We start from the raw sequence: 17134 nt of genomic DNA on the forward strand, positions 1-17134 counted from the left end.
CCCCTTCACCCCCATCTCTGCGGTCTCACTCATGGTCTCTCCCCCTACCCCTCACGCCCCACTAGGACTTCCACCCCGCCCTGGTCTGCAGGTGTAGCTGCCACATCGTCTCCTCAAGGAATCCTTCCCGACCACCTCCACCCCCCCCCCACCCCCTCCCCCCGCCCCCCTGGTCAGGCCCAGCGCCCCCTCTGCCCCCACCGCAACCCATCCCGTGCGCTCTCCCAGCGCTGAGGTTTCCTCGGTGAACTAGGCCTAGTAGCCCCCGGGCTTGTGAGGACCTCCCCACCCGCCTCTCCCCGTGACTACTCCGGGAGCCCCGATGGCCGGGACCCAGTGGGTTCTGTTCCCCGCCGCCCCTCGGGCCTCCGCGCAAACGGCCATTCGGTGAATGTCTGTTGAGTGGTTGAATCAGGAGCCCTCACGGGCCTGGCAGAGAAAGTGGAAGCCCCGTGGGTTCTAGCGAGGGGCCGCTCCCCCAGCCCCAACTCCCGCGGGCTGAGAAGTAGCAACAACTCGGGATCCCCTCGCCTGGCTGCGACGCGACGCGGGCCGCTTCCGTCCCTCCGCGCGCTCTGCCTCCGATCCCTCCCTCCGCTCCCCCCTCCTCCCTCTCTTTGTCTCCCGGGCTCCCGGCCTCCCCGCCACGCGCCCCCGCCACGCGCCCCCGCCACGCGCCCCCGCATCGCCCCTTCCGGGGGACCCCCGAGGACCCCCGCTGGCGCGACGCTACATGCAGCGGCCTGGGAGGCGGGGACCCGCGTCCGGTGGGGCCTAGGGGGCGGGGCGGGGAGGTGGTGCTCTCTCCCTCTCTCTCTCTCCCTCTCTCTCCCTCTCTCTCCCTCTCTCCCCCTCTCTCTCCCTCTCTCTCCCTCTCTCTCCCTCTCCCCCTTCTCTCTCTCTCTCACACACACACACGCGCGCACACAACACACGCACACAACACTCACGCACACGCACGGAGCATCCTCCCGTCAGGTCTTCTGGTCCAGCCCCACCCGCGCCTCCTGCTTCCTACAAACCTCCATCTCTCCCACAAAACACCCCCCTCCCTCCAGCTCCCGGGCCCTCCTTGCCAACCCCCACCCCACTCCCAGGATGGAGCGGATCGAGCCAGCCCGGAGTCCCCCGCGGCCGGGGTGACGGCCCCCGCCCCTCTCCCGCCCGGCCCCCGCCCGGAGCACCATGGGCCCGAGGGTTTCCTTAGGTGCCGGACGCTGAAGATGACTGATGCTGGAGGTGAGGGGCCGGGACCTCAAGGGCCCGGGGGTGGACGGAGAAGCGGAGCCGGGAGCGTACTCGGGCTCGCTGTGGGACCCCGAGTCAGGTTGGATGGAGTGAAGCCACTAGGGCCTTTCTCCCCCTGCCCCTTAGGGGGCTGCTGGGAGCTAGGGTGCTGGGCTGTCAGGGGAGGGGGCGGAGATCGGATTTGTGTCCCTAATCCTCTCCCTCCCGCCCGCCACCCGGATAAATTCATTTAAAAAACTGGTGTGGGAGGAGGGGGAGCGGGCTTAACTCTTTCTCGCCCAGCGCGGAGTTGGACTGATGGATCGGAAAGAAACTGGCCGTGAGGCTCTGATGCCGTGGGGGGTGGGGGCCCAGGGGCCCTGGGAGTGCAGTGGGTGCCCTGCTCTCCACCCCCACCCCCTCCCCCTGTCCGGCGGCGCTGGGCTGATGGGTGAGGTGGGGGTGGGGAAACCGACGCTGGCCGGAAGCCCCGACCGAGCCTGGGCCTATGGGAGAGGGGCTCCGCGCTCTGTAGCTGCACAACTGCTTCCCCCTGCCCCGAGCCCCCGCTCCCGGCCATTCTTCCCCAGCCTTTCCCTGCTGCACTTCTCTCTTGGCCCGTTTCTGCTCTCCCAGAGCTCCTTCCCTCTCGTCTCCTCTCTGGGGGCCGCCCCTCTCCAGGCAGCGGTCTCCCTCGCTCTTCGCTCCCTCCCTCGGGCCTCACTCAGCGCCGCCGGTGGCCCTCCCGCTCGCTCCCGCTCTCCCCGGCCCCTCTCTCCGTCTCCTCTCTCGCGTGCCCTTTCTTCCTTTTTCCTGCGGCTCTAACTGACACCCGCCCTGCTTCCTCCAACCTGTCTGTCTCTGCTTCCACTACCCGTTCTCTCTCCAAGGCTGCGCCCCTTCCTCTCTTTCTCCTTCCCCTGGGTTCCAGGAAGCTTCGAGCTCCCCTGTCTCTCTTTCTCCCAGGGAAGGGTCAAAGGTCATGGGTGCTCCTCCTCTGGGAGTTGGAAGGAGTAGCCCAGTCAAATCCGAGCCCAGACTTTGTGCAGAGGGACAGGTTCATTTCCACCCCGTGGAAGTTACCTGCGTGTGTGTGTGTGTGTGTGTGTGTGTGTGTGTGCAGGAGTGTGATGGCTCAGTTTGGGAATGAGGGGGTTGGGTGGGAGGGGCCTGGTGGTCTCCTGGAAGTCCTGCTTCCCAGAGTAAGGAGGACCCCCCCACCCAACACACGCACACACACCCCAGGGAGGTACTTGTTGAAGGGAAGGGAGAGAAAGCAGTTTGTGCTGAATCAGGGTGGACTGGGCTCAGGTGTGAGCCGGAGGCCCCAGCCCGCCCCAGAGGGCACCTGAGAGAGGACTCCTTTCACAGGAAGTCTCCACCCTGGACGGGACCTCGAATGAAGGACACGCAGGTTTTCCCCATTGTCTGAGAGAGAGCTCACCACAGCTGCCCTCGGGGAGCCTCCACCCTGATCTCCAGAGAGTCCCCTGTCTGGTGGGGAACATTGCCCCTCCCCTCCTTGGGGAGCTCCCATCTGATATGGGGGAGACCTGACCCAGTTAGGGAATGGATAAAGCGTGAAACATTCCTCATTTCCCAGTGGTTGGGGAAGGGTGGGTTTAGAAATTATGAAGACAAATGAGAGGAGGGAGGGCTATCTAGGACAGCTTTCTGGAGGTGGTGGCAGCTGTGCCCTGGTCAGATGAAGCTTTGTGATTGAATGAGGCACTTTGGTCTCTTCTTAGGGGCAGGCTCCTTTCCCATCTGGCCCCGCAGGACAGGAAGAGAGGCCCCAAAACTTCTTTGCTGCTCACACCCAGAGTTAAAAAATGGCAGGAGGGTTCTTGAAGGGCCCATGTCTCTGCGTCCTTCTGACACCTCATTTCCTATTGGCAGCCCCACGCATCCATGCAGCCTGCTTCTCCCGGGTCTAGCCATCATGCACCAGCTCCCCTCCCTCTCCCTTTCTCCCCTCGGGGTCCTTTCCTGAACAGCACCCACCAAAAATGCAGATCATCACCCCGGATAAGGCTGAGGGGCAGGAGACCAGGGTCACCGTTGAGGTCTGCCCATTATCTCCTGCATCTTGGTTCCTTCTGTAAAGGGGAGATACTGAGAATCCTCAGAACCAGTGAAATGACGTCCGTGTAATTACAGGGAGTTGGAAAAGACCCCAACAGGCGTGTGGCTTTCCTACACGGCCAGGCCATTGCATGGTCCAGCCCAGTGCCCTGCCCTTCGCACACAGACCTGAGAGGCAGGACTAACTGAAGACCGTGTCCTAGCAATGCAGTGTGTCCCTGCCCCAGAGCTCTCTCACTCTCCCTCCACCGGGTGTTCTCCTGCCCCTCTGACAGCCAGGCCTTGGTTTTGGCTGCTCCAACCCCGTATCTGCTAGGAAGCCCGCCCCAACTGTTTCAGCCGCATGCACCCCGCTTCCCCACCTGCCCTCCTCCTTGCTTCCCACCAAAAACACAAAACCAACCCTCCTACCCACCCACACTTCTTCCGAGAACATCCTGGATGCATCACAGGGATTTGGCTGTCCACTGTTGTGCTGTGAGCATACCGCATACCCTCCGGCATCTGTGAGTGTGAGTGCGTGTAGAACAGAGAGTTTGTCGGGAACAGGGGCTCTGTTGCTGACGGCGCCAGCTTCCTGAACAGCTCGGTGCTCAGGAAGGCAAGTGGGGAGCAAACCCGTGATGGGCGTAGGGGGAGCACGACTGGGTGATGGACCAAGAGATGGGTGGGCGGATGGCATGAACTGATGGATGCCAAGATGGATGGATGGATGGATGGATGCCCAAGGAGAGGGATGGGGGAGCAGTAGTGAAGACGGACGGATGTAAGAACCTGAGTCCTGGTCCTGATATGGCCATTGACTTGTTATGTGGCCTTCAGCCAGTCATGCTCACATTTCTTTATTTGTAAAACGGGAGGATTGGATTTACAAAACTCCAAGAATTCTCCCACATGTTCTGTGGGATAATATACGATGATTAAAGGTTCTCTGGGAACCTAAAGGCCCAGGAGAGTGGCGGGGAACAGGTCAGTGACCCACGTGGAGGCACACAGCACATCAGATGGGCCCAGGCTGCAGGACTCAGCCCGGTCTGCACCCCGGACCTGCCTCTGCCCCTGCCCTCTGCTTCCCCTCCTGCCGCAGCCTCCACGACCCGGGCTGCAGTTCAGAGAGCGCCTCTCCCAAGGGCTGGAGGAAGAGTCCTGAGGGAAGGTGAGGGGCCAGAGGCCAGGACCCGCTCCTGGCCTCCACCCACCTGACCCTCTCACCTGCTCTCTCTCTCTCTCCCCCCACCTTATCCTTCCCAGCTCTCTGGAGTCATGGCTTCTTCAAAGCTCCGAGAACCTGCCGATGAGGTTTTTGGTAAGTTCTGTTTGGTGCTGCGGGAGGGGGGAGGCAGGAGTCCCTCAGGGACTTTAGTGTACACGTGTGCTGGGGTCTTCCAGCCTGATTCTTTGTCACAACTGTCTGAGTGACAGGACAGTGACAACAGCAGCGATGTTGGCAAGAATCCCCGTTTATTAGGTGCCCGTCTAGTGCCAGGTACTAGGCTGCACCCCCACCTCACATGCACTGTCCCATCGAGTCCCCACAGTCACGCGAAGAGGCGTGCCTGCTTCACAGGCAGGGAGCCCCGCGCACTGAGTGCTGGTGGGACTTGATTCAAAGACGACACAGCAGGTGAGTGGCAGAGCTGGGACTCCAGACTGCCCGACTCCCTGCTCTCAGCCTCCGTGCTGGCCACCTGTGTCCCCCAGCACCCGTGACAGATACTTTTCAGTTGCATAAATAAGGAACCTCCGTCGGCAGGGCCGTGCAGAGAAATCAAATACATGACACGCACTCAGCCTCAGCACGCGCTGAGGTGCAGGCACAACACACCTGCCTGCGCCCTGGATTGGAGAAAAACCTTCAGGCCGGGCATAGTTCCCAGCATGCAGTGGGGTAGAGAGGCTGTTTCCCAGCTGGATTGGGTGGAGGAGTCAGTGAGCAAAGCAACATGGAGGGACCTGGAGGAGACAGAAAGAAGCGCCTAAAGCCTGTAACGTGTGTGCGGCTTTCGGGACTCACCCTGTGTGCATGACCTTGAGGGGCTCCTGCATGTGGAAGCCACAGGGCCTCCCAGCTTCTCCTCCCCTATTCACCTCCACTTTCCTTCCCCTTTGCTCCTCCCCCTCCGCTGCTCCCCTCATTCTCCCCTGGCTCCACTGCATGCCCTGGCGATGCCAGGAACTGCTGCCTCCTCCCGGCTCCCCAGGAGCTCCTGGGGATCGCTGCTTTCCACTCACCCTCCCTGGGGCCTGCGGGGTGCAGGGCTGGCCTCTGGGACTCCCCCAGTCGTGAACTGTGAAGTGCCGCTGGGCCTCTCAGGCTCTGAGCCGCTCTCTCTCTCCACACAGGCCTGGCCTGACCTCTGGCCTGACACAGATGAGCTCCGCTTTGTGGGGCTTTTCGGCCTCCATTCCCCCTCGTCCCGACCCACCCCTTCCTGTTTTCCTTCTCCCCGACCTGCTGAGGTAGCAGCGCCAGCCCTGCCTGCTTCCTGATGAGAAAGGCAATTAAATATTCAAGATTTCCCACTGCCCTGGGACAGAGGAACTCCTGGTGGGAGTGGGGAGGAGGGGTCCGCAGGGAACAGGGAAGGACGGAAGTGGGTGAGGGGGGCCTGGCAGACCAAGGGGCTGGAGAGAGACTGGCCCCACCTTGCTCCCTAGATGCTCCCAGGTACGATGACCAGGGTCCCGGTGGCCCAGAGTCAGGAGAAAAGGGCCCTTCTCCCCGGCCCTCCTCGTTCTCCCCATAGTGTGCGCATGTGTGAGTCTGTGTGACGCAGACACGCAGGAGCAACATTTTATTATGGGAAGTCAAGAGTAGAGAGACGACCACTGTGTAATTTGGGGTGGCCAGGCACCAGTTCGGTCCTAGCACCTCCTCCAGAGTGGCAGGAGCACTGCCTTAATGACCTCTGCACCCTGGGCCAAACCTTTCCTCTCCCAGCCTCAGTTTCCCCACCTGTAAAGCGAGGATTTGGGCTCAGAGGTCACCCCCACCTGGGACTCAGAGGAGGTAGCGGGGGCTTGGTAGTTACACCCTGGGCCCCTGCAGCCAGGCTGCCTGCAGCCCCGGCCCGCTCTTCGCCAGCCACATGGAGGCTGCCCGGGGATTCCGGGGCCTCTTCCTCACAGGGCCGTGGGCAGGTTTGGGTGAGCTGGCACTTGTGAAGACTGGTGCCCAGCACAGTGAGAACCGAGGAAGTGATGGCCACTGTTCTGTCGTCAGCCCTCCGTCCTCACTCCTCGCTGCCTCCAGGCAGTGCCTGGAGATTCTGTGTCAGGGGGCAGAAGTCCCCCCTCCCCGGCTCGGCCCCAGGGCCTGGAAACAGCAGACCGGAAGCAGAGGCGGCTGAGGGGCCAGAGCAGTGGGGTCCACCCGGGAGTGCAAGACAGCAGGCCTCTGGCAGGACTGCTCCCCTGTCCACGCCACTGCCAGCTGCCCCCGGACACCTGCCTGTCTGGCCGCCCTCCCCCTCAGCCAGGCCGGTCTCCTCCCCTTGCTGGCTGCACCGGCCCCTGCTGACCCTCCACACTCCCGGCCCATGACCACATGGTCCCTTCTTGTTCTTTCTACAAGCTTGGCTCCTTCTTGTCTCCCGGGCCTCGGCCTGGCTACCTCGTCTGAAACAGCAGCTCCCCGCAGTCACTCCTTGTCCTCTTCATCCATTGGACAAACATCAGAGCTTCTGTTGTGCGCCCCTCTGTCCTAGGCCCTGGGGAGACAGCACGGAACGAGCCAGGCACAGTCACTGCCATCACGGAGCTTGAATTCTAGCACAGGGGCCCGCAGGGGGCCGGCACTACGGCACTCGGCACTCTTGACTAAGCAAGGAAATGTCAGGTGGGAGGAGTGCTGTGCCGAGGACGAGAATGTGGCATGGGATGGGACTCGGGCGCGTGCTCGTCGTGACCCTCGTCGTGACCCTCGCCGGGCACCCGTGTGTGTCTGGAGTCCATGGCAGTGCGGCCCTGCTTCAATCTGTCAGGCACCTACTGAGCACCTACCCTCTGCCAGGCCCTGCGCCAGGCCCTCAGGGTACCCGGTGGACAGCCAAGGGTGCCAGCCTCTGCTGTGCAGACTGGCGCGGGGCACTCATTCTCCAGATCAGAGGGGCGAGCCCGAGGAGATGTGGCTGTCCAGAGTTGGGGGAGGTGACGAGGTGACAGGTTGGAGTTGAGGGCCAAACAAGGGGGGTGGGGGGAGAGTGACGGAGCAGAGGGAGCAGCAGGAACACAGGGAAGGAGGCGGAAACGAAGGTAGAGGCGGGTATCCAGGCGGTTTCCTGCCATTCCCACTGTCGCCACCGGCAGCCAGTGCCTGGGCGCACTTGCCAAGTCGCAGGCATTACAGCGAAGCACTTTTTGTGGGTTATCTTTCTTAGTGCTCGCAACAGCCCTGTAAGGACGGAACTGCTATGATGACCCCACTTTATGGATAAGGAAGCTGTTAGCTAAATGTAAGGCAGCAAGTGGCAGAACTGGATTCCGCCCAGGCCGGCTGGCTCCAGGGCTTCTGCTCTTAACGGAGGCGCGCATCTAAGAGCGTGCTGTGCAGAGGAGGGAATGTGGGCCCCACGGGAGGGTGTGGGCCTCTCAGGGCTTAAGTGGAGGGCTTAGGGGCTCCAACTTGACGTTGGGACTACTGCTCCTCACCCCTGACCCCTGACCCTCTGCTGGGGGGTTTGAAAGCTGGAGAGTATGAAACACAGTCAGGAATGTGCTTTAGGAAGTTTCTTCTAGCTTCAGGAGAGTGGGTAGGGAGGCAGGACAGAGCCTGGCACACACTGGGAGCAGGACACTAAGAACGGACTGATGCTGAGGCCATGCTCTGGAGGGTAGGGATGGGGGAGGGCAAGGCGGGCTGGGCAGCTGGTGCAGGCCTGAGCTGAGGCCGTTCAGTCCTACTGGAGAGGAGAGGCCGGGTTCCAGGGATGTGAGCAGGCAAATCTGTTCTTTCATTAAAATAACCTTTACTAACCACTGTGTACCAGGCACTGCTCTACGCCTGTGTTAGAGCGGTGAACAAACTAGAGCCATCTGCCCTAGTGGAGCTGACATTCTAGAGGGTGGGAGAGAGACAACACAGTAAGTAAAATAGCTAATGAGCTAAGGAATGAGAAATGACAGAGGAGAAACAGGTGCGGAGGTTCTGGGCGTATTGTAAGTTGGCTGGTCAGGGAAGTCACCAATGAAAGTATTTCAGCCAAGACCTGAAGGAAGTTTGGGGAGGACTGTGCAGAAATCTGTGGCTGGAGTCTTACAGGACAGGAGGGGGACGTGCAAAGGTCCTGAGGTGCGGGTCAGGCTTGCAGGAGGAAGAGCCAGGAGGCCTCACAGCTGGAGTGGAGGGAGGGCTCGGAAGAGCAGCAGAAGCTCAGAAGGCGGCCCAGACTCGACCTGTAGGCCACCGGGAGACTTGGGTTCTTACTCTGAGAGAGAGACGGAAGTCCCTGGGGGGTTCTGAACCGAGGAGTGACCCCAGCTGACGGGTTTCATTAGGATCACTCTGGCCGCTGTGTTGGAAATAGACTGTAAATGGGAAAAGGAGGAGGGGGGAATACCAGCTGTGAGGCAAGAGGTGACGGTGACCTAGACAGGCTGTGAGTTCTTTCTCATGCCCCCTCCCCTCCCCTCTTCTCCCCACCTTCCTGCTTCTCTCCTCCCCTCCTTCTCCCCTCCTCCCCCTCCCCGTGCATATTCATGCGTGAGAATAACACAGACACAGACGAACAATATTTTCGTGTGGGAAATCAGAAGTGGGGAGAGTAGCCCTCGCCCGCCACCGTACACACGCCCTGGTCACTCAGCCTTAACCGTCGTCAGCTCCCGGCCAGTCCCGTTCCGTCTCCGTTCCCTCGCACGCTCACCTCTCTTCCCCTGGATTATTTTGAACCGAATCCAAAACATCTTGTCATTTCACCATAAATATTTCAGTACATCTAGCTATATTTCAGAAGCAGCGCTAACAGGAACTGTGGATGGATCAGATCGGTCTGTCGGGCGGGAGGGAGAAAGAGGAGCCAGCGATGACTCCGGGGGTTTGGTCCGGGCAACTGCGAGGATGAAGCCGCCGTTTGCTGAGCTGGGCAGCCTGGAAGAGCAGCTGGGGGTGGGGCGTCCAGCTTTGGCAGGCACGTTGAAGACGCCCATTGGACATCTAAGTGGAGATGTCAAGTAGGCAGCTGGACACATGAATGACCAACGGGGTCTGGGGCTATGGGGGAGCAGGGCAGCTTAGAGCTGTCTGAATGGGGTGGCTGGGTGGAGGGTGGGGCCTTCCTCTGAAGCAGGGAACAGAGGAGAGGCCAGTTTGAGGCAAGGTGATGGGTTGAGTTTTAGGTTCTGGGTGCCTCGATATGACAAGTTCCCTGGCAGGTGTTGAGGTGCCAGGCTTGGACTTCAGGGGAGGGAGGGGTCAGGGCTGGAAATAGACATGGACAGTAGTTAAACCAGGAGAGCCACTGGGGTGGCTTAGGGGGTATCTGCGGACCAGAGGAGGAGCAGGCAACACAGAATGGGCATGGGTGATGGGGTGGGGGTCCCCGAGATCACTGGGAGTGGGGTGGGGAAGGAAGGTCTTAACCCAAGCTGGAGTCTGGGAAGAACCCTTTCTGCCTGGAGACCCCGTGCACGGTGAGGGCTCAGGAAACCAGGAGCGGTGGGGTTTGCCCACTGTCCCTCCATGTCCTCATCCCAGATCTAGCCCTGGGCCACGGGCCCCAGGACAGGAGACACAGGCCTCAGGGGACTGAGGGTTTTCCTCCCTGCCACTGCCACCGGCCTGGGTGTGTGTATGGTGGGGGTGAGGGGAGAGGGAATCCCTCCACTCCATTCAAGGGAGAGCCCTTCAGGTGCTCAATAGTGCTTCTCTGAGTGTGACCCTGAGCATGTGAGCATGGCACAGCAAGCCAATGTCTCCAGCGGGGCCAGTCCCTGGAGCCAGACTAGCCAAGCTCAAATCCCAGACAATTGCTAGCTGGTGGCTTCAGACAAGAGGCTTAACCTCTCTGAGCCTCAGTTTGCTCAGCTCTAAAATATGCATAACTGTCCCTAGTCTGCTGGGTTTGAGTAGACAAGGTGATATATGTATACATTGTCTGGAGCATAGGAGGCACTTCTTCAGCGGTAGCCCTTATCTCCGTGATCTCTCCAGCCTCATCCCCCAGCTCTTCCCTCCACAAACCTACCCTCCAATTGCCCTGGGACATCCCCTTTGCCCTGCTTCCCTACTTCCCAGTCTTGCTAACCTCCACTCGCATAAGCTCCCACCCAGACCTTAAGACCCAACTGCGGCGTGTCCTTCTCCGGCCCATCAACACAGGGTGGTCCTGTTCCCCCTCTGGGCCTGGGAGAGGTCCCATCACACTGCCGTATCTCTGTGCTGACATGTCTGCCTCCCTGGAGACGGAGAGACCCTGCTTCCCATTTCAGCTGCACTCCCAGTGCCCGGCACTCGGAGACATCCGGGGAGTGTCTGGGGTGTGCGCGCACGTGGCCGGTGGGCCTCTGGGCTTGCTGACCTCATGTGTCTGTTCTCTGCCCCCTTCACCCGGTTCGTAGACCTGGACTTGGCCGTGCCAGAGACTGTCAGACTGGACAGCAGTTTACACAAAGCCCGGGCCCAGCTGCTGGCCAAGGGCCGCAGACATCGGCCTTCCCGCTCCAGGCTCCGGGACAGCGCCAGCTCTGCGGAGGATGGCGAAGGCTCCGATGGGCCTGGAGGCAAGGTTGGGGCAACCCACGCAATCACACATACCCCACGCACTCTTCTTGCCCCTGGGCAGTCCCTCCAAATGGCTCTTCCAGGGAAACCACTCCCGCCCCCCAGGCTTCTGACATCATGATGCTCACAAACTTCAGCTGCTTTCACTTCTGGCTCATTTCATCCTCTCGCGGAAGGGATTATCATCCCCATGTTACAGATGAGAAAACTGAGGCTTAGGGTTTCCGTAAACAAAGCCACACAGTAAAAGAGGTGGGATTCAATCCCAGCCTCTGTGGCTGAAAGCCCCCGATTTTCCCACCATTCACTGCCCAGCCACCACTCTACCTCACACGGGGAAACCCTCCTTCCAGTTCCCAGAAAGACCAGGAGTCTGGGCTCCATGCCTCCGGAGGCTCCCTTGCCGCTTACTGGGTGAACAGGGCTCCCAGCCCCTCCGGGAGGCGGGGAGGAAGGATGGCAGTGAGCGGCTGCCCCCTCGCGTAGGTGACCGACGGCTGCGGGAGCCCCCTGCACCGGCTGCGCTCGCCTTTGCACTCGAGTCCGGGGTCTCCGGCTGTGGGCTCGTTCTGCCTGGATCCTCCGGGGCTGCGGCGCAGCCTAGACGAAGACGAGCCACCACCCTCGCCGCTCACCCGCTACCGGCCACTGCACAACGCCGCTTCGCACGAGGGCCTGGCCGCCGCCTCCAGCTCTCCACCTCGCTCGGCGCCCTCCTCCGACAGCTCGCCCAGCTTTGTACGCCGCCACCTGCGAGCAGAGCCGCACAGCGAAGGTGAGCGCGGCCCACCCGGTGCCCCCTGCTGGTGCGCGCGGGGACTGCGGCGGCACCGAAGCGCAGGGCGGGACCTAGAGGGACGTGGTCGCTTGCGGGGCGTTAACACCGCGCTTCATTCATTCATCTACTGAACGCCTACGATGTGCCAGGCACTGCTGGGCACTCGGCACATAAGCGAGCAAACAGATGCAGTTCTCATTCTCAGGGGGCCTGTAGTTCCCTGGAGGAACAATGAAATAATTCCTTACAGTGGGGGCCGGGGAAGCAATCAGTTCATCCCTTAATTAAACGTATAGTTACAAGCTGTAATAAGTGCTGTGTGAGAAAAGAGCACGGTGGTGGGGAAGCACATATAAGGGTGAAAAGACCTAGTTGAGAGCACCCTGGAAGGCTTCCCCGAGGAAGTGACATGTGACAACCAACAGGTTGGAAGGCTGGTTAGAAGCTAGCCGAGATAAAATTAACACTCAGTAGCAGTGGTCCTTCCCTTTTCAGAGTGGTTTATGGTTTGTTTAGGGCTTTCATCAACATCCCAGTAGGTCCCGTGAGAGAGGCAGGTGCTATTATCCCCATATTTGAGATGAAGGAAGCTCAGAGAGTTAAAGTGACGTGTCCTAGGTCACACAGCTGGTGAAGGGCACCAGGGCCAGGTTGCATGGTTCTAAGTGAAGAGAATTTCTCCCACCCTACCCTGGCTACTGAAGGAGGCTATTTCACAGGCCGTTTCCTTCCCTCTTCCCCAAAAGATGACAGCCGAGATGCCAGCCCACCTGAGCCTGCCAGCCCCACCATTGGCCTGGACAAGAAGACTCGCCGGAAGTTCCTGGACCTGGGGTGAGTGCAGGAGAAGCCAGAACCACAGGCTTGGAGCTGTGCAGGGAGGGGTGCAGGGTAGTGCAGTGGGCAGCACTGCCCCACTACCCCTCCCCTCCCCACAGGGTCACCTTACGCCGAGCATCCACTAGCAAGAGCCGGAAGGAGAAGGGCAGCAACCGCCTGTCCATGGGCAGCAGGTAAGAGGCGCTCACGGCGAGCACCTCAGCCCAGCTTCCACCCTTGAGTCCCCGAGGGCCTGGCCCTCCCCTCAGTGCCCACACCCATGCAGGGCGCTCTGTCCACAGGGAGTCGGTGGAGGGGTCCAGCAGGTCAGGGGGCTCCCCGTTCCTGCCCTTTTCCTGGTTCACGGACAGCGGCAAGGGCTCGGCGTCCTCTGGCAGCACCACCTCCCCTGCCTGCTCCCCTAAACACGAGAGCTTCAGCCCTAAGAAGTCAGCTTCTCAGGTAAGTCTGTGGCCCTCTTGTCTGAGTAGTGGCCCTTGGGCTCAGGTGACATGAGGGCATATTCCAGCCTGGCTTGGGCTGGTGCCCAGGCATTCTGACAGTCTGTCCGCTGAGCCATTCGGTGATTCATCCATTTATCCACCTCTGAGTTTGTGCATTCACTTGTTCACAGGTCCATACTCTGAGCAGTTCATCTGCTGATTCATTCATTGCTTCATCCACTGAACACACGTCACTGAGCACTGTGGTTCCCCTAGCATATACCCAGCCTGAGGTCTCCTGCATTCCCGCTAACTTTTCTGCCTGGCTCAGTTCCAGCCCCATGTCCTGTCCGAGGAGAAGGGACTTGCCCACACACACGCATGGACGAGTTGCCAGGCTCTAGACTCCCCAGCCCAGTGCTGGGTCTATGGTTCTGTTCCCCACGTGCAGCTGGGGCAGAGGAGGTCAGGATGCTAGGAATTCAGGGGAGAAGGGATCCCTTCTCACCCAAGACTGCCTTCTTTCCTCCTCCCCAGCATGCCCCCCCCTTTCTTCCTTCCCTTGTGCTGGGCCCTGGGGGTACCCCAGGGAATGGACGCAGCCCAGGCCCTCAGAGAGCTTACAGTCTAGTGAGGACAGGGACCTCTAATTGGGTATCTACAGCCAGGGCACCAGAGGCCACGGTGGAGAAGCAGAAGGCAGACACATCTGACTCAGCCTGGGGGAAACCTGGCTGACTCCCTGTAGGAGTGGACACCTGGTCTGAGACCTCCTTCATTCCTGCTAACGATTGTGCCTGGCTCAGTTCTGGCCGCTTGTCCTCCCCGAGGCCTCAGCCCCTGATGCTCACACGAATCACCCTGTCATATGTGCCTGCCCAGCTCCTGGCTCACGCACAGGGTGCACTGTGCAGCTCCTAGTGCCTAATCCAGGACCTCATCTCCATCCATCCAGGTTGGGGTGGGTGGATGGGGGGTACCCCCTTGGGCTGGGGGCAAGCTTTCTCCTCAGCCGCACACACTCCCTCCTGTCTAGGAATCCACCCTGAGCGACGACTCCACGCCCCCCAGCAGCAGCCCCAAGATCCCGAGCGGCCCCCGGCAGGAGGCCAAGTGCTCCTACCCCTACCACACGCTGTCCCAGTCTTCGGACGAGGTGAGCGAGCTCCGGCCCCCGGCTCTGCCCCGTGTGCGGGCCACAGGCCACGTCATCCCCCTCGCCTTCCTCTGTCTCCTCCCCAGTTCCTGGATGAGCCTCTCCCCACGATCCACCACTGGACCAGTCAGCAGGTGGGCCAGTGGCTGCACAGCCTCAACCTGGAGCAGTACGCCGCTGAGTTTGCCGCGCGGCAGGTGGACGGGCCGCAGCTGCTGCAGCTGGATGGAAGCAAACTGAAGGTGGGTCAGGGTGAGAGGGCCCCAGCCCGGCCGGAGCCCGAGGCAGCCTTCAAGGACTGGGATCCCCTCAGCCTGACCTTGTCACTCCTCTGAGGCCACTGCCCCTGACCTCTGACCTCTGGGCAAGGCCCTTGGCCCAATCTCTGTCCTCCGGCATGGGTCCTCAGTCTGATCTAAAACTCAAGCCCAATTCTTCAGTTTGACCTTCAAGCTCCAGACCTTGACCTCTAGGATTTCATATCATCTGTCTCTTGACTCTGATGAGTCCTCTGGTATCATGGGAAGCAGGCCTCTCCCCGGATCACCTTATCTGATTCTCAGTCTTGGAGGGGGGTGGTAGTGGTGGGGGGGGATCAGAGGGGGCTCCTGGCCTCTGTGCTAGAAGGTTTCTGATCTGTTTCCGCCCTCTGCTGGGTTGCTTGGGGAAGGAGTCGAGAGGAGAGTCCCCCCAGGAAGTCTCTGGAGTGGGGAGGGGCCTCACCAAGTGACCAGCTGTGTGACTTTGGGCAAGTTGCTCCCCATCTCTGGGCATCAGGGGGTTGGCTGGGTATGCCCAAACTGAAGTGAGTACAGGAATGGGAGCCAAGGATTATGGGAAGTGGGGGATGGTGGGCGGTGGTGGTAACGGGCCTGGTACTCTCCACCCTCATCTCCCCCAGCTCCTCCCATTCAGTATTCTTGCTCTGAGGGTTCTGATCCATTGGCAAGCCTGGGAGGAGAGGGCAGGTAGAGCTCCAGAGAGGGTACAGCCAGGGCACAAAGGACCTGGGGTGCTTTCCCTCACCCTCAGTTTCCTCCCCCAGAGCCTGGGGCTCAGCAGCTCGCATGACCGGGCGCTGGTGAAGCGGAAGGTGAAGGAACTGGCGGCGGCTGCTGAGAAGGAGCGCAAGGCCCAGGAGAAGGCTGCACGGCAGCGCGAGAAGCTCCGGCGCAGGGAGCAGGAGGCCAAGAAGAGCTAGAGGAACGTGAGGCGGGCACGGCGCCCAGGCACGGGCAGCTACCGGCTCGGCGGGCACAGGCCTCCCCAGGGAAGCAGGGCCCGGGCGCCCAGCTTGGGCTGGCCTGGCCCCACGCTCTCAGGGGTACTTGCCCTCTCTCACCTCGTCACCCTGGACCAAGATCCCCCAGAAAGGGAGACCCCAGGGAGAGGGCCCAGTAATAAATCAATTTCGAGGACTTCCGGCACGGAGTTCCTGGGGGAGGTAGCGGATTATGGGAAGAGGGCAGAGGGGCGAGGGCTGAAGCCAGTCCAGGAGCCCAGAGGCCCCTGGGTCGGTCTGACGCTCTGTCCTGGGGTCACAGTGGTGCGGGGGCGGGCAGTGAGCTGGGACGCCTGCCTGTCAGCCCTCCAGAGGCCCTGCCATGGGGCCAGGGACCCAGGGCTCAGAGGGGGCTGAGCCTCTCGGCAGGAGTAGGCGGATGGAGACGTTCCTCTCCAGCTCTCCAGGGTGGCTGTGTGTGGGGAGAGCTCCGCTCTGTTCCCGGGGAGGCTGGTGGGCTTGGCAGCACGCTGCACTCAGAGTAGACTCCCGGTCTGCCTCCTCAACAGGAGAGCAGAGGAAGCAGCATGATCATCCCACACGGTCTTTGTAGGACTTCAGGAGAAGGGAGGGTGAAGCCCTCCTTCTTTTCCCCTTCCCCATCCTGTGGTCCCAATGGCGAGGCGACATCCCTACGGGCCTGCCCCTCCTGGGGCCCCGTCAGGCCCAAGCCTTGGCCCACTAAGGCAGGCCCACCTCTCCTCCTGCCCTCAGAAGGCACCTGAGCCCTCCCCCCTGGGCTCAGAACAAACTTAGGAGCTGGCAGAGATGAAAGCACCCCCTACCAATGCACCGATGCCTGTGCGGGCCTGAACTGGGGAATCCTCACCGGAGTCAGGCAGAGGCAAATCCAGGAAGGGTTTGCAGGCCCTCCCCCACCCACCCTGGCCCCAGCGAGGTCTCATTGAGCTCCTGAACTGGAAGTTGCAAGCTCTGACTACAAGGAGGGGTGGGGCCAGCCCAACCCCTGTGGGCATGGAGCTATCCCAGCAGCCTGTGGGTGGCATCCGTCCTTGTAGGGAGGGCGAATCAGGTATGGTGCTGGCCAGCAGCTAGCCCAGCTTCTGGAGCACTGGCCAGTTACCAATGGGGCCTCTGATTAGAAGTCCCCTTCCACATGCCCTCCCATCAGCCTGGGGCAGTAGACAGGACCCAGTGCATGCTGACTCCCCTCGTTCCTGCCCAGGGCCTATGGCTTGAGGGCCACCCCTGTCCCTGAGACCCAGCCCTTTCCTCTTTGCCTTCTGGGCTGGGAGAGGGGCTTTTGAGGGGGACTGAGATAGAGGGAAACTGAGATATGGGGGCACCAGGCATGACCCGGGCCCAGCGGAGGGGCTGGAGGGAAGGTTGGAGGGCACCGGGGTCCTTGAAACTACCGGGAGCCGGTGGGTGCCCACGTGCATGTGAAGGGGGGAGGCAGTACTGAGTTTCTTTCAATAAACACTTACGACGTGCCAGTGATCTGTCTGTCTGTCTGTCCTAGGCAGGGGCTGGCTGGGGGCGGGGCTGCGCTGCGCCCCGAGTGTGGCGGGGTGACTGTGCTGTCGGGCGTCTGTCCTGAGCGGGCGGCTGTGCGGCTGCTACTGCTGCGCTCATGGCACTCCGAGTCTCGCCCCGTCAGGGT

At 61.1% G+C, this 17134-nt stretch overlaps 1 protein-coding gene across 1 annotated transcript; it reads left to right on the forward strand.

Moving 5' to 3' along the window:
* The first annotated feature begins 857 nt into the window (after positions 1-857).
* SAMD14 (sterile alpha motif domain containing 14) lies at positions 858-17108 on the forward strand. Its single transcript, XM_045836834.1, has 10 exons — positions 858-1239; positions 4564-4618; positions 10870-11036; positions 11519-11807; positions 12557-12644; positions 12749-12823; positions 12932-13091; positions 14109-14228; positions 14315-14470; positions 15274-17108. Exons 1-10 carry the CDS (start codon positions 1231-1233, stop codon positions 15427-15429), a joined length of 1275 nt encoding a protein of 424 aa, XP_045692790.1. The 5' UTR covers positions 858-1230; the 3' UTR covers positions 15430-17108.
* Positions 17109-17134: the final 26 nt, after the last annotated feature.

Source organism: Phyllostomus hastatus, unplaced genomic scaffold (genome assembly GCF_019186645.2).
Source record: "Phyllostomus hastatus isolate PE091 unplaced genomic scaffold, TTU_PhHast_1.1 phas_contig_210, whole genome shotgun sequence".
Taxonomy (NCBI): Eukaryota; Metazoa; Chordata; class Mammalia; order Chiroptera; family Phyllostomidae; genus Phyllostomus; species Phyllostomus hastatus.

Bases quoted from the DNA above. Each gene is read 5' to 3' on its own strand.
- SAMD14 (XM_045836834.1), top strand. The intron at 12,645-12,748 runs GTGAGTGCAGGA...CCCTCCCCACAG, and splicing joins CGGAAGTTCCTGGACCTGGG to GGTCACCTTACGCCGAGCAT. The intron at 14,229-14,314 runs GTGAGCGAGCTC...TCTCCTCCCCAG, and splicing joins TGTCCCAGTCTTCGGACGAG to TTCCTGGATGAGCCTCTCCC.